The 25,029-nt window shown below is 47.2% G+C and overlaps 2 protein-coding genes across 2 annotated transcripts in view; one reads left to right on the top strand and one right to left on the bottom strand.

The window, feature by feature from the left end:
• CIB3 (calcium and integrin binding family member 3) overlaps positions 1–459 on the bottom strand; it is a 28,020-nt gene extending 27,561 nt beyond the window's left edge. Inside the window, exon 1 of the mRNA XM_085639524.1 lies at positions 376–459. Within this exon, the coding sequence (XP_085495650.1) occupies positions 376–426 (51 nt within the window). The 5' untranslated portion in view covers positions 427–459. The remainder of the gene's footprint in view (positions 1–375) is intronic.
• An 18,685-nt stretch (positions 460–19,144) lies between these two features.
• The window catches only part of FAM32A (family with sequence similarity 32 member A), a 28,814-nt gene continuing 22,929 nt past the window's right edge, over positions 19,145–25,029 (top strand). Inside the window, exon 1 of the mRNA XM_085639150.1 lies at positions 19,145–19,300. Coding sequence (XP_085495276.1) covers positions 19,236–19,300 — 65 coding nt within the window. The 5' untranslated portion in view covers positions 19,145–19,235. The remainder of the gene's footprint in view (positions 19,301–25,029) is intronic.

Raw genomic sequence — 25,029 nt, 5'->3', positions numbered from 1 at the left:
AATATAAAAAATAGACACTGTTTGTTTTTCCCCTTTATGTAAACACTCAAAATATTATCTTATGCTTTTTAGATATACCAAAAGCACAGCATTGTATTAATTCGACAAGAGCGTCAGAATTATGCAATATTAGAACCATGCAGTAAAATAAATGCTCTTTGTATAGTGTACACATTTCAGACAATAAAAGGGTGGACTGTGCTACTCCACAGTCCTAGAATCCCACTTAGATTTCCCTTGTAAATTTAACATCTGAATTTGCTATCTTTGTGTCTATGATATTGAAGAGACTCTGGATCAATATCCATTACAATCTCAATGCTTTCTACCAAATTTCCTCATCTACTTTTTGGTTTTGCTTTCGTAAACGCTCACCTGGTACGTGTCAAGCTGTTCAGTGGTGAAAATAGTCTGCTTGTTGCCCATTCTCGCGGCAGCATCCGGCGACCATGCTTCCCCTCCGAAGATGCCCTTTATGGGACAGCTACATACTGAGATATGAAAAACCAGAACAATGGGGCAAAGAGGCGGGCTGGGATCAGATGGCCGGATCCCTCGCTCCCCCCTGGTCAGAACCATAATAGGGGCATTTCATCGAATCTTTAGTCTGAGCGAAGAAAGCCTCCCATCCAGTTACAGCCAAGTGCACAGAAATACGCGTCTACGCTTGCACCGCCAACTGTATGCTCAACCGAGACTCATATTACAACATTGAACCCAGCAGCCGGTAAAGCGGCTCCTTCCCTCCCTGACCTTCCTGCTGAAGAAGATGGAGGGAGACCTCTTTATAAACAATATCTCAACTTTATTAGAATAGCACATATTAACATATACCTTCTGCAATAGGAGAAAAAAATCTTTCAAATGTACTTTAGCACATCTAGGCATTTTCATGCTTTGCAATTCATTCAATGACGTGCTTGCGGGTAATATTCAGTGCTAGCCAGTGGTGAAACACTGGACATTCCCACACCGCTGGAATATATTAAGTCTGAAAAGAATGCGCCAATTGTGTCCTTTTGAAGGGTCGAAATACTTCCAGGCCCAGAAGCAGATATTTGATACCCCAGTCCTTTCCAGGTATCACGGCTACAAATGAGATTTTTCAATAGCAAATGAATTGACCTTTCTGTGCCTTTAAAGAAAATGCGCCTTCTTTTGAATTCCATAGGGTTATATGAGAATTACTCAGTTTTATCCCTGCCTTTTTCCCGGTAGGTTGGCAAGCAATGGATAAACTGTCTTAAAAAGGAACACAGTGGGGAGAATTGTCGATGAACACTAGAAATTCTCTAATACAACAAGAATGCAATAAAAGTCTGTAAACAATTAAATAACGAAAGTGCCAGATCAACGCCACATCTTTCTGCAGATAAAAGTGAAGATTCTCTGAACGTGAAGATGCCTTTTTCTTGGCAAACTTGAGCGGTATATTGATGTCACAGGTACTGGTACATGGAGTTTCATTTTTCAGAGAGAAAAGCATAAGATTCCAAACTCATTGTGCCACTATAGATAGATGAAGACTGCTCATAAACAAATGGGGTTTGGTCCTATCCCAAAAGGCACAGTGGCAGACTGAACTGTTATGTTATGTTATGCTATGTTATTTTGTTGTTGTTATGTTATGTTATTCAATGTTATTTTATGTTATGCTATGTTATTTGTTTGATTTTATGCTATGTTATTTGTTTGTTGTTATATTATGTTATGCAATGTTATTTCATGTTATGCTATGTTATTTTTAGTTGTTATGTTATGCAATGTTATGTTATACTATGTTATTTGTTTGTTTTCATGCTATGTTATTTGTTTGTTGTTATATTATGTTATGCAATGTTATTTTATGTTATGCTATGTTATTTTGTAGTTGTTATGTTATACAATGTTGTTATGCAATGTTTTTTTATGTTATGCTATGTTATTTTGTGGTTGTTGTGTTATGCGATGTTATGTTATAGCATGCTATGTTGTGTCATGTTATGCAATGTTATGTTGTGCTATGCAATGTTTTGTTATGCTACATTATTTTGTAGTTGTTCTGTTATGTTATGTTGCTATGCTACACAATGTTATGCTGTGTTATATCTTCTATCATGTTATGTTCTTTATCACGTTATGCAATGTTATGTTATGCAGTGTTATGTTATATCTTGTTATGTTATGCAATGTTATGTTATGCCCTAGACATGCTTTGGCTGTTTTGTGCCTCTCCAGTGAGATGCAAATATGTTCCATGGCTCAGCGAGAAACGGAACCCCCATCTGAGTAACAAAATGCCCTTAGGGTTGTTCATTAGTATCAAAAAAGTGATGGAATGAATGCTTGAACTAATCTCAGCCAGTGGTAACTACTCTGCTCCACATTCCAGTCCATCGTTTGTGCGCATTGTGTCACTACAGGCAGGGACTAACCATATTCAAATCAATCGTCGTTCTGCCCATAATGGGACATAGTGCTAGGTCACGTGTCCATCACATGGGAACACACGCGACTCCAGGCATGCGCTGCACGGGTCCCATAGCGGACTGAGGCATAAGGGCGCAAGCTGCACTTTCTGGCCACGCCAGGCCAGGGGTCGCTTGTGCGTTGGTGCACGGGATTGGTTTCCTTGATGAGGCCGAGCCAGGTCTGGGGTCGCTTGTGCATTGGTGCACAGGATTGGTTTCCTTGATGAGGCCTAACCAGGCCTCACCAGGCCAGGGGTCGCTTGCGCGTTGGTGCACAGGATTGGTTTCCTTGATGAGGCCTAACCAGGCCTCACCAGGCATGGGGTCGCTTGTGCGTTGGTGCACAGGATTGGTTCCTTGATGAGGCCTAACCAGGCCTGGGGTCGCTTGTGCATTGGTGCACAGGATTGGTTTCCTTGATGAGGCCTAGCCAGGCCTCACCAGGTCTAGGGTCGCTTGTGCGTTGGTGCACAGGATTGGTTTCCTTGATGAGGCCTAACCAGGCCTCACCAGGCCAGAAGTCGCTTGTGCGTTGGTGCACAGGATTGGTTTCTTTGATGAGGCCTAACCAGGCCTCACCAGGACAGGGGTCGCTTGTGCGTTGGTGCACCGGATTGGTTTCCTTGATGAGGCCTAGCAAGGCCTCACCAGGTCTGGGTCGCTTGTGCGTTGGTGCACAGGATTGGTTTCCTTGATGAGGCCTAGCAAGGCGTCACCAGGTCTGGGGTCGCTTGCGCGTTGGTGCACAGGATTGGTTTCCTTGATGAGGCCTAGCCCAGGCCTCACCAGGTCTCGGTCGCTTGTGAGTTGGTGCACAGGATTGGTTTCCTTGATGAGGCCGACCCAGGCCTCGCCAGGTCTGGGGTCGCTTGTGCATTGGTGCACAGGATTGGTTTCCTTGATGAGGCCTAGCCAGGTCTCACCAGGTCTGGGTCGCTTGTGCATTGGTGCACAGGATTGGTTTCCTTGAAGAGGCCTAGCCAGGCCTCGCCAGGTCTGGGTCCTTTGTGCGTTGGTGCACAGGATTGGTTTCCTTGATGAGGCCTAGCCTGGCCTCACCAGGTCTGGGTCGCTTGTGCGTTGGTGCACAGGATTGGTTTCCTTGATGAGGCAGAGCCAGGCCTCGCCAGGTCTGGGGTCGCTTGTGCATTGGTGCACAGGATTGGTTTCCTTGATGAGGCCTAGCCAGGCCTCGCCAGGTCTAGGGTCGCTTGTGAATTGGTGCATAGGATTGGTTTCCTTGATGAGGCCTAACCAGGCCTCGCCAGGTCTGGGGTCGCTTGTGCATTGGTGCACAGGATTGGTTTCCTTGATGAGGCCTAGCCAGGCCTCGCCAGGTCTGGGGTCGCTTGTGAATTGGTGCACAGGATTGGTTTCCTTGATGAGGCCTAGCCAGGCCACACCAGGTCTGGGGTCGCTTGTGCATTGGTGCACAGGAATGGTAGCCCGGAAGTTTGGGCTGCACTGCGCTTTTGGGCAGACCAAGAGTGATCTGGACCCAGTTGGACCAAAAACCATGGACTGCAGTGCAACCTGGAGCAATTGTAAGTGTCTGCGATGAATGCAAGCACTTTATTTAGCACTTTGTATTGCACACGTCATGTGTGGCACCTTCAACCACTATGGTCCCAATGAAAGGTTTAGAGGAATTCTGTGTGTAGGTTACAGGTGTTTGGAATTACTCATGCTAGCCGGCTTCTTCTGCACATAATTCCTTTAATTAAGAGTTATACCCCTTGGAATGGGGAATAACTGTGCAGACCCAATAAGGCACAGTATTCATGATTCCAAGGGGATTTTAAGACATACATTTACAACCTGCTCTGAGGCAGTGGAAAGTGTCTGCAGAACCTGTCTGCGTGAGTGGGGGAACACAGGGGTGAATATTACCTGGAGACTAGTCTGTGAGGCTCGAGTTAGGGGCTGCGAAATGGGTCCGAGTTGCAAGGCAGTGCTTACCCTATGCGATTTTACCACATGGATTTTCTGGCTGGTAAAATTGGGCCTCATGTTTACACACCAGGAAAATCCAGAGGTAGGTAGGAGATACCCCTTATAATTGTACACAGTTGAATTCCACACGAGAATTAGGCTCTGAGCAGCCCTGATTCTTAGCTAAAAATCAGTGGCGTATCTTGGTCAGTAAGATTGGGGGGGGGTGAACTTCAGATTTCCCAACAATAACGCTGGAGTATCTTGTGAAAATACATCATATGAAAACAGTGCTTAATTTGAGCCGGTGGTTTCCGGTGCTCAGAACTGGCACTTAAATGTCAACACCGGGGCTTGTACCAGTCTGCCACATGGTGGCGCTGCTAAAAATGCCTATTGACTGCCACCCCAGCCGTTCTTATAGCTGTGGGGATCTCGGGTAGGCTGAATTGTCACACTTGTAAGAGCATGATGATTAGTAATTGTGTTGGTACTGCCATTGGCCGCGCTGGCAGGGCAATGGGTGGTGCAAGCTACAGTAGCTCTTGATGAGCGCCCTGGCACTTCTGGTTTTTTACAAATTAAGCACTGTATGAGAAGCCGAACCTGAGGGGGTGCTAGAGGAGCAGTGCGTTAGGAGTACTTAAAGCTCAATATTTTTCAACGTAACCAACATTTCTTCAGACCTTCAAAACCAGGCGCGGCCAGCACAGGTAACAGGGCATTGGGCAGGGTGGGTGGAGGGGAAGTGGACATACGACGGGATAGGGAAAGTAAAATAAAACAAGCATTTGCAATGCAATAGGTCTCGCATTTATGAGAGTTTGAGATATTGTCATTGTAAATGCCAATAGCTTTAACTCTTTTAAATGCGAGACCTATTGGATTGAAAATATTTTTTTTGTTGTTAAAGCCCCCATGCCACACTTTCACGAGCATGAAGGCCCCACCCCTTTCTTTAGAAGAGCCGCGTCGTAGGAAAGGAGCGCAGCCGCTGTTAAAGTGAAACTGTGGCATGGGAGCTTTTATTAAAAAAAATATTTTAAGTATCTGTTTGTCAAGCAAATGCTTTTTTTTGTAAAAGCTCCCATGCCGTGGTTTCACTTTAATAGCAGCTGCGCACCTTTCCTTAGACACAGCTCTTCTAAAGAAAGGGGCGTGGCCTTCATACACGTGAAAGAACGGCATGGGGGCTTTGACAATAAAAAACATATTTGCAATGCCATAGGTCTCGCATTTGCGAGAGTTTACAATGCCAATAGCTCAAACTCTTGTAAATGCGAGACCTATGGCATTTCAAAGTAGCAGTCGCAATTGTCCCGGCTGCTTGGAAAGTGAAACCGCTTGGCGCGCTAAATGTAAGGAAAGCATGTCATGCCTGCAGCAGGGCAAAACCTATTAAAGAAAATAGAGCTTACAGACGAATTAAAACATACAGTGTTGCAACAGAAGTAAAAGGGCCAGTCACCATGGGAGGTTTCAAATGAAGACAAGGCGGTACTAAGGAGGAACTAGCAAGGTGATTAAGGAATCAGAAGCCAGCATTTACAAACGACACAAGCCAATGAAAAATATTGGCGGAGAGTGGGCGGGGCTTCAAATCTCTAACTCAATGCAGCATGGCTCGCAGAGCAGCGCATGCGCTGCCCATGCTCAACCTAAAAATAAATAAAGCCACTTACTTTGCACTCCCTGCATCACGACTCTGCGAGGCAGCGAGTGCAAGGTAAGTGGTTTTATTTATTTTACTTTCTCTATCCTGTCATCTGTACACTTCCTCCCCCACCCGCCCTGCCCCCGCTCCACCCCACCACTTGTGCCAGCCAGGCCTGTTCAAAACAAAGACTAGAAGGCACTGGTACCCAACTTTTTACTACAGAATACATTTGTAGCGGGGTATAACACCCCAAACACCCCTCTGAAGCTATGCCCACGCAAAACTATTTGAGGTTTGGGGTTGGAGGCCCATATTGATAAAGGGAAAAGTAAAAATACAAATCCTTCTCCCTGAGTTTAACAATCGATTCGAAAGCATCGGATATCACCCACTAGGGACAAGATCTCTGGTGAGCTACCAAAAATATGAACACTTTTATCTAATACAGTTTGGGTATAGCATCCACACCAATGACCTCTCATCTTATTTTTGCCTCAACAGAGGTCCGAAGGGCCCCCTGCCTTCTGGCTCCCACAAGGACTTCTGTAGTCCATTTGGTCAGCCAGGGGTGCAAACGACTAATCCAGGCCACGCCCCCCAGAGGTTGGGGACGCACATGCTCAGAAGGACAGACCCCACACAACCACTGCAGAGCGCTGCAGGCTGACATTAACTGGCCCCAGGGGCCAGTCGTTTTGTTTTCGGCCAAACCGCAGTGTCGCAACTACCAGGGTCTGAAGTCTAACAGGGTGGGCCAAAGATCCTTCATCAGCCGCCACAGAGAACTTCAGGCTGGCTCCAGACACAGATCTGCTGCCACCCCATGCAGGGGCGTAGCTTCGTCAATAAGATTGGGGGGGGGGGGGCAGGAGCTTCAGATTTCCCAGCAATCACGCTGGGGTATCTTATTAATATACATATCAGAAAGAAGACATGAGGCTACAGCGGAGTTAAAATAGGATCCGCTAACTTCCCAGACACAGTTTGGATGATAGGGTTCAGGCATTAAGTTTCTGCTTTAGGATTTTGCAGGATACTGGCGAGGTTACTGTCATCCCAAGCCTAATGGGTGCTGTCGGCCAACTTCACAGGCCATGCCCCCAGCAATCACCTGGACCAACAGACATGAAGAGGTAGCATGGTGGAGTCAGGTTCCTCTGTTTTCTCTCTTATCCCATTCCTCGTCCCTCGCTTCTACAACTGGCGCTCATATTGCTACGCCTGAGGTCACTGTTGAAAGTGAAGAAAGAGAGAGATGGCCATAGCTCCCATTGTATTCTGGGCGAAAAGGTTGGAGAATCCTGACAGTACCTGGATATGGGAGATGTTTGCAAGAGCAGGACAAGCTGAAGGATCCATTTCCATGGCCAAGTTATGTGAAAAATGCAATATCTACACTGCAGCTTCAGCCTTTATGGTGTTCCCCTGCTTTTCAGGCCAGTTTCAAATTAATAGCAAGCAATATGTTGAGGTTTTGTCATCCCTATATGATATAGAGGAGCTCCGCTTAAAAAATTGGCTGTATTTATAATTGAATTGGCAGCTACTCACATCCACATCTCACCCCACCTCAGAGAGCTCCACTGGTTCCCCATTCACAAACTCTGCCAATTCAAACCCCTAACACATGCAAACAGAGCCTTGCACAACACTGGACCAGCATGCCTGAAGAACCACATCCACTTTCACCTGCCTGCCAAACACCTACGCTCAGCCGTATTCTCACTTGCACACACCTCCCACTTTCACAAAAGTAGAGCACGAGGTTGCTCGTTCTCCTACATCGCACCACAGCACATCAGAGCCCCCGCCTCACTTTCTGAGATCTGCACAGGGGCGGCTCATCCGTTTGAGCGGAGGAGCGTCGCTCCACTTAAAAATCCCACTAAAGATGAAAAAAAAGGTAATTAATTACCATATTAATTTTCATCCCCCGTGCCAAGTCGAGCGGCAGGATGGGGTCGAGCCGCTGGTAAGTAAGAGCAGCAAGGAGTAGGGTAGGCTGGTATTGCACTGTTTAAAGTACGCAGGTTTTTTTGGCAGGCCGTCTTGCGACCGTCAGCCACCAGCAATGCCAAGTGCCTTGCTTTGCGCGTTATACTAACACATTTGAACAATATCTGCGCTTTACCACAAACACACAAAATCATCACGCAAATGTTGGAAGGCGTTCACCGGGGAGGCTGCGGAATGCGTTCCCGACCACCCGGAGACCCACCTTTCCCAGAGTTAGGCCGAGCAAGAGCGGGGAGGCCCTTCCTAGAAGGGTCTCGTACCTAGGATCGCTGCGCTTACTCTCTTCTGCTAGAGGGACACCACACAGTAGTTCTTCGTAAGACAATATACTTTATCGTTAGTCGTAAGGGATCTTTATGATCCGGAAGGCAGGTACAGAATTAGTGCCACAAGTGGCGGCGATCTCGTGATGGGGGGTATGGGGGTAGCGGGACAGTCTTTGAGTCAGTGTCTCTGCGGAGGATCCGGCGCACAGCTCTCAATCCTCGAGCTGCGGGGATGTTGCTTCTCTCGGCAATCTCTGCCGATTCTCTTGGAGGAGGGCCGCGAGTCACTCAGCAGGCACAGGAGGTTTGTGGTTCGGGGAGCCGCAACGGCGTCAGCAGGGCTCAGATGGTTCAGAGTTCGGGGAGCCGCGACAGCGTCAGCAGGGCTCAGGTGGTTCAGAGTTCGGGGAGCCGCGACAGCGTCAGCAGGGCTCAGATGGTTCAGAATTCGGGGAGCCGCGACAGCGTCAGCAGGGCTCAGATGGTTCAGAGTTCGGGGAGCCGCAACAGCGTCAGCAGGGCTCAGATGGTTCAGAGTTCGGGGAGCCGCGACAGCGTCAGCAGGGCTCAGATGGTTCAGAGTTCGGGGAGCCGCGACAGCGTCAGCAGGGCTCAGATGGTTCAGAGTTCGGGGAGCCGCGACCGCGTCAGCAGGGCGCAGGTGGTTCAGAGTTCGGGTAGCGTTCTTCGGTTCGGGGAGCGATCAAGCCGCGACCAGGTCAGCAGGCTCTCGTCAGTCCAGGTCTTCTCTGCCTCCCGTCCCTTCCGCATCCCTTGTTATACTTCCCCTCCTCTTTGAAGTCCGGGGTCCTCGCCGAGAGGGGTCTTGGCGCTGGGGGGCGGTGTGTCGGGGCTTCCTGTCGCTCGGCCCTTTGATCTGTTCAGGTGGGTCCGGGAGGGACTCCAGACACCCAGCAGGCGAGGCGGCCGCTCACCGGGGGCCTGGTGGTCGATCGAAACCTCCCTTGGGGAAGAGACCAGAGGTGTGACACGGTCGGCGCCTCTCGGTCTGGCTTGGGGGGGTTTCACTCTCCCTCGGCCGGGCATGCGTGTTGGGGGTCTGGCCGGCCATCGGGATGTTGGGCCATGGTGGCCGGAAGTCTGTGACATGGAGGATCGGTGCGGTTGCAGGGTGGCTTGCTGGTCGGGAAGGCCCACGCCACGAGGCCGGTCTCACAGCAAATAAACCAAAACTTGTATTACTTCGCTACCAACATTATAATGCTGACCTGGCATCTAGATCAGTAATCAATAAAACAAAGAATTGATGTTTGGGATGTCCAAGAAGCTCTCCTCGTTACACCAGTTTTTAGGTCTCGCGAGCCAAAGGCTCGAAGAGACATTTTATAACTGGGCTTTTCAAAGTGCTGCCGTGGCCTAAAGCTACAGTGCACGTGCGCTGCGCCATGTGTCTTTCCTCCGTAGCGATCGTAATCACGATCACTTTCACTTTCGCTGGCTCTTCTGTTGCTGGTTTGTTGTTGTTAAACTAAGCTGTTTACACCAAAGGCATCACCCCCGTTCTGTGCTACTTTAGCAGTCAAGCGCTTTTAAAACTTCTAGGATTTTTCTTTTGCCATTTTATGCAACTGCTTTTTATTATTGCTAGGATTTCATGCAAAGCCACGTTGTGCTAGGTTAGTAGATCTGCCTCTGCATGTAAACGCTGTTCCCGCCCTGATATGCCCCCACTGCATTACATTAAGAGGGGGCTTGCTGCTATGCAATACAGAGCCAGACATTTTGCTTCAAATTATCAGCGCAAAACCTCTTTTTTGTTTGACAATTGGTGTTTGTTCTGCTTTGTGTCGCGCTAGAGTACACCTAAAAGAATAGTCAATCTGAGCCTACCATTATGGGGTTTAAAAGTTTGGAGCCAACGTCGGTTTGCCAAATTGAGGAGTTTTGCCCACAATACACGTGTTGCTCTGCAGTGATGAGACAGCACGTCACGTCAGCTGCACGGCTCGAGCCAACAACAGGCAGTCTCTCCTCACGACTGCAACAGCCAAGTTGCGATAGGAGGGGTGCTGCTTACGAGCCCTGAGACAGCTGTGCGCGTGCACATCGCCTGTCCGGGCGCATGCCATCTCCGGTCCTGTCAGAACCCCTCGATCTCAGATGAGATTGCTGCACAGAAATCCATAGAAAACCAAGTTTCTCAAGCCCAGCAAATACCAATCCCCGAGCCTCCATACTCTCTCTCAAAATTTAACTTGACTTTGTGGCTTACTTGTAGTTTGCAAATGCATATAGGAATTACTAGGACGGCCCTAACAAATCTTTATCTAGAATGCACTTTTTGAAACTCTTACCATGAGGCAGCTGGCACTGTGATCGGCTAAATGACTGTGTACAGAAATTCTGGGAACAGACCTATTGTTTAGCTTCCATTTCTGTGTCACTTCAAAATTGGTAGTATTTCTGCTTTCGCTTTTTCTCTAACAAGACGGATGGCAACAAGAAATAATGCCTCTTATGGTCCAACTACAAATCTCCACAAGCCTGAAGAGACAAAGTGTGAGTGTATGCCACATGCTTGGCCATGATGTGGTGGAGTACACAATGACCACCTTCCCTGAGAGTAATGAGTGGTGAAGGCAATGGCCATTCCTGAAGTTTCACCTAACTATGAATACTGTACTTTTAGAGAATATGCAGTGTGGCACCCTAGATGCATTTTTTAGGCTTGTTTTGATGCAGATTGGAGTCTTAGGACTCAACTACCAGAAACCGTCAGAGTGACTTTATAATCCCGCCGGGATTCCAGCACCCCCCTCTCCTAATACAACGAAGAACGAATGTGTATTTTACGTTCCTTCGCTATGCCGTACTTTATAATCATTTTTCAAAGGGAGCGATTCGTGTCCGTTGGTAGCGCCTATTACCGCAGCGCTACAAAACCGAATACAGGAGCTGCTGGTTTACACAGAAAACAAGATATTGATATTTCACCCATGTGTTTTCTTCGTGTGAGTTGTATAAAGTAGGCCCCTGTGGCATTAAATGGGTCTTGCACAGCTTGTCTGGTCTGCCACCGTGTGCGATCTCTTAGTCTTCGTAGTTGGGCTTGTTCGATTCACTGGCCCTATACCTTCATCCCACCCCTCCCAGTCTATACTTTAAACATGAGCATATTTCCACTTCAGTGCACAACATATAATTCCACATCATGCCACATACTATGCCACAGAATTTCACTCCCTACAACATAATTCCACTCTGTGTCACATAATGCCTCTTCCCTTTCGTGCCACATAATTCAGCTCAACATATTTCCACTCAACTCAACACAATTCCTTGCCATGCGACACAATTGCACATCACATAAATCCATGCCACATAATTCTACTATATGCCACACACTTTCACTCCACACCACATAATTCCACACCACGTCACATAATTCCAATCCACATCACTTAATTCCACTCCACACAATTGCACTCCATGTCACACAGTGGCACTCCTCACAATTCCATGTATCAAAATTTCACTCCATGGCACACAATTGCACGCCATACAATTTCACACCACACAATTCCATGCCACACAATTCCATGCCAAATAATTCTGCGCCACTTAAATCCAATCCATGGCATGTAATGCCATGCCACACAATTCAACTCAACATAATTCGGCTCCATGCCACATAATTCTACGGCACGTAATTCCACTCAACACCACACAATTTATTACCATGTCACATAATTCCACTCCATGCTATATGATTTCCACTCCACTCAGTGACACTCCATGTCACCCAATTGCACTCCACATCACACAATTGCATTTCACGCCACACAATTCCACGTTGCACAATAACACTCCAGTCAACACAATTACACTCCGTGCAACACAATTCTGCACCACACAATTCAACTCCATGCCACCTAATTGCACTCCACCCTCATATTTCCAATCCAAGCCACATAATTCCACTCCATGTCGCATAATTCCAATCCTCTCAATGCCGCACAATACCATGCAAAACAATTCCATGCAACACAATTCTTCTCCACATAATTAGACGCCACCTAATTCTACTCTACACCACATAATTCCACTAGTCATCACCCCACAATTCCATGCCACACAATTCAACTCCATGCCACATAAATTCACTCCATGCAACATCACATGACTCAACATCATGCTACATAACTCCACTCCATGAGACATAATTCCACTCCATACCACATCATTCCACATTGTACCACACTGTACCACCGAAATTTAATCTCCCCAAACCAACATAATTTCACACCACACAATTCCACACCACACAATTCCATGCCAGACCATTCCATGTCACATCTCATAATTCTACTCCACGGAGCATAATTCCACTCCTTGCCACCTAATTCTATGCCACACCACTTGAATTCAAACCATGTCACATAATTCCACTTCACGCCACTGAATTCCTCTCCACACAATTGCACACCACGTCACATAATTGTAGTTCACGCCACACAGTAACATGTCTATCTCAGTGAATGCAAAATAATTCCACTCCACATAATTCCATGCCACATAAAGTGCTCTCCACTTCTCATAAATCCACACCACAGAATTCCATTCCATGGCACACAATTCCATGCCACATAATTCCATACCACACCCCATAATTCCACACCACATCACATAATTCCACTCCATCCCCATACTTCCTCTCCGCAGAATTGCACTCCATGACACACAATTGCATACCACGCCACACAATTCCATGTCTCACAATTTCCCTCAACACCCCACAATTCTAGGCCACACCACACAAATCCACACCAATTAATTACATGCCATACCACATAATTCCACTCCATGGCACGTAATTCCATGCCACATAATTCCACTCCACTATTAATGAATCCACTCAATAACATAATTCCACTAAGCGGCACATAATTCTACTCCACCACATAATTTCATTCCATGCCACATATTTCCACTCCATTCCATGACACATACTTCCATTCCTCTCAACACAATTCCATGCCACACAATTCCATGCCACACAATTCCACTCCACACAATTCCACACCACACCATATAATCCTATCCACGCCATGCCAACTAATTCCACACCACATCCCTTAATTCCACACCATGCCACATAATTTAACTCCAGGTAACATAATGAATTTCCATACAATTGCAGTCTATGCCACACCACGCCAATCAATTCCACATCTCACAATTCAGCTCCATGCCACACAGTTCCAAGCCACTCAACATACTTTCATGCCACATAATTTCACCCCACACATCATAATTTCACTCTGCATATTTCCACTCTACTTGACACCACGTAATTCTACTCCCCTCTACATTTGCAGAACAAGCATTTGCAATGCAATAGGTCTCGCATTTACGCAAGTTTGAGCTATTCACATTACAAATAACAATGCCTTTTATTTTTGTTTTCTTTTTTAAAATTAAAATGAAAGGCAGTGTCATTTACAATGCCAATAGCTTAAACTCGTGTAAATGCGAGACCTATTGCATTGCAAATGCTTGTTTTTGTTGCCCCTTGAGAAGAGCTTGGCTAGCCACACCTATGGTCTCTCCCATTATAAAATTGCAGTGCTCAGCCTTTCCACCCAAGACGTTAGTGCCTGACGCTGCTCCACTGAGGGGAAGTGCTGTCCCGTTTGAATATTAGTGCAGCCGAAGCACCCGATCGATTTAATCACCCTTCCAAGGCCCCTGTGTGAGTTACCCCACTGATTAGCATACTTCCCGCTGTAATGCAATACGAATGTTTTTAAGAGGCAGTGGAAACACCCTGCCTTCTTGACATTGTATTCGGTATAGAATTGAAAGCAAAAAAAGATATCTAAACTCCCAGACTGACCATTGGCGACTCACCCATGGCCAGTCAGTGTGATCAGCCAGCAGCCCTGATTGTCTGCTTGCTCTCTGGTGGAGGCTTGTGTTCCGCTCCTTTCCACTAATGGTGGCAGTTGGGGCCTACTTGTGTGCAGGTGCTTTTTTGCTACTTATGAGTGGGTGTCCCACCTCCGCAGGTGTTTCCTTTTGTTGCGCAATGCTTACTTACTTGTTCATCTTATGAACAGCTCTATTGCTTTAGTTAAAGGCCACTACTGCCCGTGGAGAGCTACTCACACGGACTGCTGCTTAGTTGTGCATTTTATAACGTTTAATACAGCATTGCTGCTTCAGGCTTGCCTCATTTTAATCCTATATTATAAAAGCTAAGCTACAGTTTTAAGATCTTCGTAGTGTTTCTCGTTGCTCAAGTGGGTGTGATTTCTGATATTTATATGTTTCCCTCGTCTTCATTGCTTGATTTTGCTCACAAGAAAGTGTCACTCATAGTCGTTGAATGTCACTCATAATTACACTGAAATTATGAAAATGTCACATATAAGCAATCTGAAAGCTTGGCAGCTGTGAGCCACACATGTGCATTTTTAACATCTGGGTTAGAGCAAGCCAATGCCTCCTGAGCGTTTGCGGAGTGCTGAGTGAGACCGCTCCCACCAATCCTAGCCTTCCTCTCGTGGTGGTGAGATCAGCACCAGGATTGGCCAAGGGAATCCCAGCATCCGGTTCCTCATAGTTGCCAACATTTGGAGAAAAAAACACCTGGGACACTTGGCAGCACGGGGCTGCTGCAGATGGAAAGTTCTTATTTGTGTACCTGTGTGTAATAAAGAGGAACAGTTTCTGCAACAATATTACCTGGGACAGTCTCCAACTGTCCCTGCAAAAACGGGACAGTTGGAAACCATGGGTTCCTGTGTCGGCGAAAGAAGAGGTCCGGAGCAAGGACGTTGCCAAGTTCGGTAGGTTTATTTTATTTTTGTATATTATTTTACACACGCACCTGCCCTCACAACCGCAGATGACAGCTGCGACTAGTTCTGCAAGAATCTGAAAACCTGGCTCTTCAAATAGTTCTGCAGAAATTACACCAATTTGAGCAACAAGAAACTCTTAGAAGATCTTAAAACTGCTGTAATGCACCAGAAAAGGGATGGTCACTACCCTAGTAAAATGCAGTAACGCGCAGCCAATACTCATAAAATAAAGTTTTGTGGGCCAGTAACTGTTTGACCACCGTTTTCTACATTGTTAACAATGTAAATTAAGTGGGCACTCCGAAACGAGCATTGCCTAACACCAGATTGTTTCCCAGTAGTGAAAAACAGGTTCTGTGGGCCAAGGGAAACAATACAGAGTAATTCAGGGCTTTCCTGAAGCCTGACAATACAGTCAGCTCAGCTGAGCCCAGCCAGCAGTTATACGTAATTTGCAGGCTCAGACTGCGCTAAAATGTTATTAGATTATTAATGTTCTAATAAAATCAACACCATAACATGAATGCATAAACTTAAGACCTCTGCCGGTTCAATATGGTCAGCTCTACCAGGGCATAAAGACTCAAGGATACGTGAGGACGTGTGGATGTTCAGCAAAGTAAACAAGACGCCGGTAGGGGTAAGGAGAGTCAATTTACATGCAGGAATCAGACGGCATAATGCGCAGCTGAATGAGGTTGATGTCAGCGACACTGTTAGCACAAGTATCACTGTAATTATCAGGTGTTCCTGCCTGGCCCAAAAGAAATGAAGTTATTTTTGTCCTGCATACCTGCGTGAAAACAGAGCCCTGTGACCAGACTTCTGTCTTGAACACAAGTGGGCACAGTTCATACTGGCGTCTTCTTGGCTCTCAGTGGCACCCTGTGTAAACAAATGCACTGCCCCTCACTACCCCAGGTCTCGTGCCTATGGGTCTGGGAATGGTACCCCCTTTATCTGCTTCCCAGCTCTGGATTCAATACGGAAGCCAAATAGGATACTTCGAACTCACTCTTCGAAAACGAAAGCGACGATATATAGCTTACAAGGTAGCTTGGGTGAAGCAGATGAGTCAACGTTGCTCCCCCGCCCCTTGGACATAGCGGTACAGCCCATTTGAGTATATGAGTGTGCCCAGGAACAGCAGACACGCTGGGTCGGCGTTGCTCAGCAGCAGCCTCAGCCAGCCCCCAAGTCTGGCGAGCAGCGCGCATGCTGCCACACTCCCTTTCGCAAATGGTTATTATAATTAATTAAGCAGCCAGGGCTCTCAGGCTGCAGCGCTTGACAGGGACAGCTCAGTAGGTGCTAACATGTGTGACTTCGCATTTCAGCGTGGTGATGCGGACCACGACACTGAAAGGCGTCAGTCTAACGCCAGATGGGTGGTACATGGCAGGGCTGCATAAAATAACATAACTCTCTGAATGGGCTGGCAAACTATTTACCTTTGCCTTTTGGGAAGGCTTCAAGTCATCGGTTCAGCATATTTGCTAACTGCTAGGCACTTTTCCTAAAAAATATAATAATACTAATGACATTATGTAGCATACAAACTCAAACACTCTTCTATTTCGGTCTCTGTGGTCCCTATTTGTTCAGAGGCTCGCTCCAGTTCTCAACTCTCCATGATGCGCTGATCGTCAACCCTGATGCCCTCGCGGTACTGTGCCTGTGCACGCGAACAGCAGACATTCTACTCCCCTCCCTCCTCCCTTGGTGCTGTGGCTACTTAATGGAACTCTGCTCTCTGGGTTTTCTGGGTCTTGACTTGGGTGCATCTTGCCTTTTTGAGATGGTTTCCTTTGATGCCCACAACCCGGATCTGCCATTTTGTTGATTCTTGGCCTGTCCTTCGGTCCGTTGGACTCCATCCTGCAAAACTTCAAACATTTGTCTTTTGCTGGACTGCCATGTCTTTTTATCCCCCTCAGGTCCCCCTCTCACCAATCTCAGCCTCCGACTCTTCTCCCCCCACCTCTCTCTACCCCTTTTGATATTTTATTTCTCTGTTCACTCTGTAAATATGTAATATATAATTGTCCAAGCCTAATCGCTGGTAAATTTTAATCATGAGTATATATATATATACCAGGACACAGTTGCTCAGCAGCAGGGGCGCACTCGGGAGACAGAAATCATGCACAGGCATCAACAGAAGCTCCCATCAATGGAGCACGCCTGACGCGTTTCGGAATAGGTTCCTTAATCATAGGCTGACTCGAAATTTTGCTGTGCTAGTGGCATCTTTATTTTAAATATCTTCCCACCAATGGGGTTCTTTGCCCCAGCGCCTGATGGACACTGTTGCGGCTCATTGAAGGGCCGTTTGCAACACTTTTCTCCCATCCCATTCGGGTTGAAGGTAGGCTGCAGCACTACATATCCCAGCAAACACTGGGGTTCTCATTCGAGGAGCCCATTGGAGGGCGGGTATTTAAATTAATTGCTGCAGCATTGCGAGACTTTGGGACTATGCCTATGATTAAGGGAATGTTCTCCCGAAACGCGTCAGGCAACAGCAATGAATAAAGCGTCTGCAGTGCTTGATGGATGATTCTTGTGTCAGAGTGCGCCCTCGTTTCGCTGAGCAAACTGTGTTTGATGTTTTCGCGCCGGCTTCAGGGCGTGGAGGGCGCACCACCCAGCGGATTGCATGGGGCCACGGGGCGCTGAATTTTCCGCTGCTCCATAGGTGGGGACAAACAAGCCTTGGATTACAAGCACTGATGGACACTTTTGCGGCTCATTGAAGGGCCGTTTGCAACACTTTTCTCCCATCCCATTCGGGTTGAAGGTAGGCTGCAGCACTACATATCCCAGCAAACACTGGGGTTCTCATTCGAGGAGCCCATTGGAGGGCGGGTATTTAAATTAATTGCTGCAGCATTGCGAGACTTTGGGACTATGCCTATGATTAAGGGAATGTTCTCCCGAAACGCGTCAGGCAACAGCAATGAATAAAGCGTCTGCAGTGCTTGATGGATGATTCTTGTGTCAGAGTGCGCCCTCGTTTTGCTGAGCAAACTGTGTTTGATGTTTTCGCGCCGGCTTCAGGGCGTGGAGGGCGCACCACCCAGCGGATTGCATGGGGCCACGGGGCGCTGAATTTTCCGCTGCTCCATAGGTGGGGACAAACAAGCCTTGGATTACAAGCACTGATGGACACTTTTGCGGCTCATTGAAGGGCCGTTTGCAACACTTTTCTCCCATCCCATTCGGGTTGAAGGTAGGCTGCAGCACTACATATCCCAGCAAACACTGGGGTTCTCATTCGAGGAGCCCATTGGAGGGCGGGTATTTAAATTAATTGCTGCAGCATTGCGAGACTTTGGGACTATGCCTATGATTAAGGGAATGTTCTCCCGAAACGCGTCAGGCAACAGCAATGAATAAAGCGTCTGCAGTGCTTGATGGATGATTCTTGTGTCAGAGTGCGCCCTCGTTTTGCTGAGCAAACTGTGTTTGATATATATATATACATACATATATATATAAAACTCTAACCTCTAGTATATGTAGTAGACCTTTGTACTTACTACCATTCCTATGTGAGTTTAGAGTTTATCCGTTTGTATCTCTTCCTTGAGTGACTTTACAACTTGTACATTTCCAATTTTTATGTTTGTATCTCTTATGTAACTCATGTAATCCAAAGTCCTTATCGTAACGCACCTGGTTCTTTTGTAAAGCGCTCTGACACTTTCGGGTAATCTTCGCCCTATAAAAAATCGCATTAAATAAAAAAATTAAAATATAATGCTATACATATATTGCCTGTATTTCATTATTTTATATATGCCTGATACATTTTTAAGGGTGTGATACTTCAGTATGTTTAAATTTAGACTAGTAGGTGGAATATATTTGGAATTGATTTGGACGGAGATAGTCTCGTTAGATTTGGCATTAGCACTTACCATTTAAAGATGGCCGCCAACTTTACCGGAAACAAGACCTGTCGCGATGGTGACCTTCTTCGATGTCTTTTACCCGGACAGCGGATGTATCAGCTGGAACCGCCCGCCTCTTCCGGGTACGCAGAAGTTATTGTCTGGGTGCAGACACTGTTGGCTGCTGCAGGATGTCCGAATATGAGACCGTGCAGAAGGGGGCGCTGAAGATCAAGGGGGTGGTCATCGGCAAGAAGTAAGAGCCTGTTCCGATCTATTGTGAATGGGGTCCTTGGAGGGGGCGAATGTAGCAAGACAAGACAGATGGATACTGAGAATGGAAGAAATGGAGTGGTGATAACACCGAAAAGTTAAAGGAAGACTGAAAGTTGGGGTTTGAGAACTGAGGAGGCAGGATGTCTGTTGTGTTAATTGCTGATACTTGATAACAAAAGGAAGAGGTTAGTTATTAATGAGCCATGCAAAGTAGTCCGACGTTTTTTCCAGTCCTGGGCTTTTAATTTACAAATCATTGCTACAATGTGTGTTAGGCTAGTTAGTTCAGTGGAGGCATACCAAGTATACAGAGCTCACAAAGTACAGTAGGTTGATCTATAAACGCCCAGGATGAAAAATAGTGTATGTGATGATCGGCATGGGATGAGCACTAAAGAATGGTGGTCCAGGTGTCTGAACAAAGGTCTATAATTGATCTGTGCCATGTGTGTTGAGTTGTTTGTTTACCTCCACGCAAATTGTCCCAGAAGGTCTAGAAAAACAATATCATTACACCACTGACCGATTTCTAACATTGGTAAATTATTGTATATATGCAGGGCCCCTCTAATTATGCAGCAGGAGAGGGCCAAATTATGCAGCAGGCTTGACTAACCTATGCAGCAAGAAAAGGCAAATTATGTGGCATAATGTGGAACATTTTGTAAAAGTATTACTTCATTATTTTGTTATTTTTAGGTCTCGCCTGGCGAAAGCAGCGCATGCCTATTGCGAGTACATTTTGGAATCGATTCTGCCGAGGGCTTTCATGCACGCGTCTGCATGGACAAACATGGCTGCTGTTGCCATTTGTCCATAGCAACCAGCATGCGCGTATCCGTCGGACTGTGGACAGTCCGACGCTATCTTGTGCCAATAGCTTCCCTTCCCGTTGTCCATGGCAACCAAGCTTCTTATCAGAAGCTTTGTCATGTTACTTTCCTGTTCCCACCCCCTTCCTGTTGTCGTGTTTCCGTTCCCTTTGTTCCCATCCCCCTCCCGCTGCTCCCTCCTGTTCGTCGTGTTCTCCATCCCCCCTTCCCCGTGTTCCCGTTCCCTTTGTTCCCACCCCCCTCCCGCTGTCCGTTGTCTCGCAGCTTGTAGCGGACATGGACCCGGGCTGAGGCAGACCCGCAGAGATCGGGCATCCGAGAAGGGTTGGAGGGAGCCCCAGAGCCTCCCCAGCATCAGCCGGGATAGGAGGTCAGCAGAACCTGCCGGTGTTTTTATTCCACCTTCTGTGCGACTACTTTTGCCAGGTTGCACTTCAGAAATGTTAAAAAATAAACAACAGAATGAGCTTTAAAGTGCAGCATCCTGGCTGCGGGAGAACATCGTGTCCGCTGTGGGCGATAGCGTTGCCAGTCTGTTCGAGGCCAAGCATGGTCTGTGCCTCATTAAAATACAATTGCTGCAGATTGTCGACGACCCTGCTCGTGCAACACATAGCGGCGCTGTAATGAGCATGAATACCTCTCATAAGAATACAATATCTATGCATCAGTTAATATTGGTTTTTGCTCCGTGCACTCTGGTTCACAAGCAGACCGCAGGATGCCATAACCTGCAGATTCATTGTCCGTTCTAGCCGAGCATGGCCGGCTCACCAAGGCACGGCCGCCGGGAGTCCAAACTCGCCGTCGCGCTGACTACAGAAGTTGAACAAGTAAGTACTTTTGCCGTCGTGCTCAGAGAGTCTATCTAGTGCTTGCCAGGACTGAGTCTGACTACAGAAGTTGAACAAGTAAGTAAGTAAGTACTAGGCCAGGCAGCCTGCCTGCCACTGGCTTAAGTAGTAGTAGTGTTGTTGTTGTTCATGTTGTCACACAGAGACTGAGTCTCACACAGTGTGCAGCTCCGTGAATAACCGCGGCGTAGTTGGTTGATGCAGCAGACCCAGCAGCGCGTCGTTCATTTAGCCCCTAGTGGCGGAGCACGCGCCAAATATACACAAACCTTATTCTTGGGAGCACTAGCATTGTACTTTATGTACAATGTATTTTTTTTGCATTACTTCCCGCGGTGCCGCTGAGTCAGTGACGTCACAGCCCGGCCAGGGGTTAGTGCCCAATAGCTACACTACCGAGACACTGGCGGAATCGCCCCCTGCCCCTGTCAGGTGAGGTGAGTGAAAAAATCCTGTCCGGACTGGCCGGAAGCACCGTGGCTGCTCACTGTGAATGCCTGTCTGTACCGAGGTGGCGACGGCCGTGGCAATCACGGTGCTGCCCCATGCTCTGCTCAGAGGTCACGGTGCTCTCCCAGCACCACTGAATGTGCAGCCCGGCCGGGCGGCCCGCACTGTGGAGGGCTAAATTATTCTATGGCAGCCGGCAAATTTCTTCCAGGCCCCTGTAACCTGGACAAGCGTCAAAGAGGTGCTTCAACAAGTTGTCACTTAACTTTAACTGTTTTTGTCCCTAGTTTTTCTTTAACTGGCACAACCCTGCTACACCACAGACCACATTCATACCGACCAAGATGTAAAAGTAATCTCGATATCACCGATGGTCTACCTTGCTATGTATATGTTACAGTCATTTATGCGCAACATGATAAATGTACGTTTATATTACTAAATGCCAATAAAAAGAATTTTCAAAAAAACTTTAACAGTTTTTGTGATTTATAAAACAATGCTAATAATGTCAAGCAAACTAAACATTTTAGTGTGTTGTCAGAGCACGTTACCCCTATCGGGCCAGCCTTCCGCCTATTAATTGGGGAAATTTGTCGTCAGCCCACACAGACCCCCATGAAGTAAACGTATGCCCAACATGATGTAGACTACAGAGTTAGGGTGTGCACAGACAGGCAGCAAGTTGTCCGTCGGCCGGGGCTGCAAAAAACAATCCTAATCTTTTTCACATAATTCTGCAGGTGCATGTGATTTTATCACACCAGCTAATTCCTTGGATTTACTGCATATGCACAAACTTTACCAAAACATAATAATCACATGTAACGCAGGAAACGCATAATTCTTATGCCAAAACAGGAACTTTATTCAAAGATATCATTCAGTGGATCTGTGGAAGCCTGACACTTACGTGGGAACACTGCTGTGTTGTATGGTGAAGACGGCCACAATCACTCGCTCCTAGCTTGCGAAGGTGGTTGCTGGGTCGCTTCTGTATTGGGCCACGCCCCCTGCTACACCGGCTGCTATTTATTCCAGCTGATGCAAGCGCGCAGCGGTCCTCTGTGATCTTTGCCGCTGCCGCTGTGCCTACATTGCTGCCCCCATACTTGCATTTAAAACTTTTATCAGAGGAACTTTGTTCCTTATTTCCTTTTAACTCGCTAATAGTAGCGTCAATTGTGTGGGGCTGTGGGGACTTACGTGGGAACACTGCTGTGTTGTATGGTGAAGACGGCCACAATCACTCGCTCCTAGCTTGCGAAGGTGGTTGCTGGGTCGCTTCCGTATTGGGCCACGCCCCCTGCTACACCGGCTGCTATTTATTCCAGCTGATGCAAGCGCGCAGCGCGCGCGCGCAGCGGACGCGCCGATGGCGCGCCGGAGGCGCGCCAGAGGCAAGCCCGTCTGCGCCCGCCCGCGCCCTCGAGCGCCCAGCGGCCAGAGATTATGTCCCTGCTGAGGGGGATGGTAGCCTTCGCCGCATATACTCTGCTGAGGAGCTGTATCACTTACGGGGTAAGGAATGTGTTGGCATGCCATCTGACTTGTCAGCTAGACCTCTGACCAACTGCACAGTCACAGGCTGTAATTTTATGTTTAATCATGAAAGAGAAAAAACACAAGCTGTACCCTCCACAGCAATAGCTTCACGGGGGGCAGCAAACGCCACTTTCAAATTCTGGAGTATTAATTGTAGGTCCCTCCCAAAACACAAGGAACATATATTTGATTTCCTAAGCACCGCTCTCCCGGACGCTTTATTTCTCACAGAAACTTGGCTTCATGCCAGTTCCTGTGCGGATGTGGCCAATGCTCTTCCATCAGGCTATGTTATACTGAGAATAGATCGCAGTTCGGGGAGAGGTGGTGGTGTTGCAATTATATTTAAAGACACCTACACATGCCGGTTAGAAGCCCTGCCACTTCCAGACTGTGAAGCCGGGCTGTTTAAACTAGCACTTTCACCTCACATGACTCTATCAGGGATTCTCCTTTATCGTCCCCCAGATAAATCCACTCAGTGGCTGTTTTCTTTCTCAGAGCTGATTGCTCCTTATGTTCTGAAGGCGGCAAATTTTGTTATTGTGGGTGATATTAATCTTCATTTAGAAGACACCAATGACAAACTGAGCAAAGCTTTCCTTGCTGATTGTGAGGCAATTAATTTGGTGTTACGTAATCAGGGACCCACCCACCAGGCAGGGCACTTACAGGATCCAGTTCTATCTAATATCTCGCTGGATTGCAGTATTTCACCACTCCCCCTTATTTGGTCCGATCATTTTGCTGTTCAATTTAGCCTTATTTTAGCTAGCGGCGTTCCACCAGTCCTTCCTCCTTATGCCACTAAGTTTAGAGTTTGGTCTAAACTGAACTTGGATAAGTTCAACGCCGAGTTGACATCTACATGCCCGGATACATTTGGCCCTCTATCCTCTTTAAATTTGGAGGTGTCACAGTGGCTGTCATCCACTATTGAGCATCATCTCCCTCTTCGCATTAAGCGTCCCCTTGTACATTTGCCTCCTGCACCATGGTTTACGCCGGACCTCAAAAATATGAAGGCCAAGTGCAAACACCTGGAAAGGTGTTGGAGGAAAACTTACTCAGCAGAGAGTAAATTAACCTATAGGGCAGCTTTAAAACTCTATCATCTAGCCTGCAGGAAGACAAAAGGGACTTTCGTTTCTGAATCCATCTCTAGAGCCACTAATCGTCCTAAGGCCCTTTTTTCTATGATAAAAAAGTTGGCAGGGGCAGATACTTCTCCAGCCCCTCCAATACTTGGTGAAGCCCAATGTAATGAGATTGCTGACTTCTTTATTACGAAAGTCGAAACTATCCATAATTCTTTGGCAGTTAATACATCACTGCCCGAAAGCAGGTCCTCTTTCACTATGTACGATGAGAGCCCTCCTCCTAAGGAAACGATCTCTGTATGGCCGTTATTGGACCAAGAGTCCCTACGCCTGTGTGTTTCGAAGGTGAAATCTGGCTCCCCTTTAGATCCCATGCCCCCTACTATTCTTGGACAGCTTGCACCAGCCCCCCTTTTGGTGATCCAAGAATTGCTTAATGCCTCTCTTCGGGAGTCCATTGTCCCCGTTGACTGGAAGAGGGCGATGGTGATTCCCCTTTTGAAAAAACCTGGGGCGGACCCCACAATCTTTGCTAACTTTCGGCCTATCTCCCTACTACCAATGTTTTCAAAAATTCTGGAGAAGCATGTTAATACCCATCTAACTGCACACATAGAGGCAACAGGTTATCTGCATTCCTCTCAGTCTGGCTTCCGTGCAAATTTTTCGACTGAAACTGCTCTATTGGGGGTTACTGAGACTCTACGTAGTCATCTGGATCAAGGCGAAACCATGGCACTGATACTCCTTGACTTGAGCGCCGCCTTTGATACGGTGTCCCATTCTATTCTTATCACCGCATTAAAAAAGGCTGGGGTGGTGGGGCCAGCTCTGTCCTGGCTAGCCTCGTTCTTGTGTCAGCGCTCATTTCAGGTCTGTTCATCAAGCTGCTCCTCCTCCATTCGTACAACTGCCTATGGGGTTCCT

The sequence above is a fragment of the Triturus cristatus genome, chromosome 12 (genome assembly GCF_964204655.1).
Source record: "Triturus cristatus chromosome 12, aTriCri1.1, whole genome shotgun sequence".
NCBI lineage: Eukaryota > Metazoa > Chordata > Amphibia > Caudata > Salamandridae > Triturus > Triturus cristatus.
Note: the sequence above shows the minus strand (reverse complement) of the source record. Positions and strands in the feature narration are given on the sequence as shown.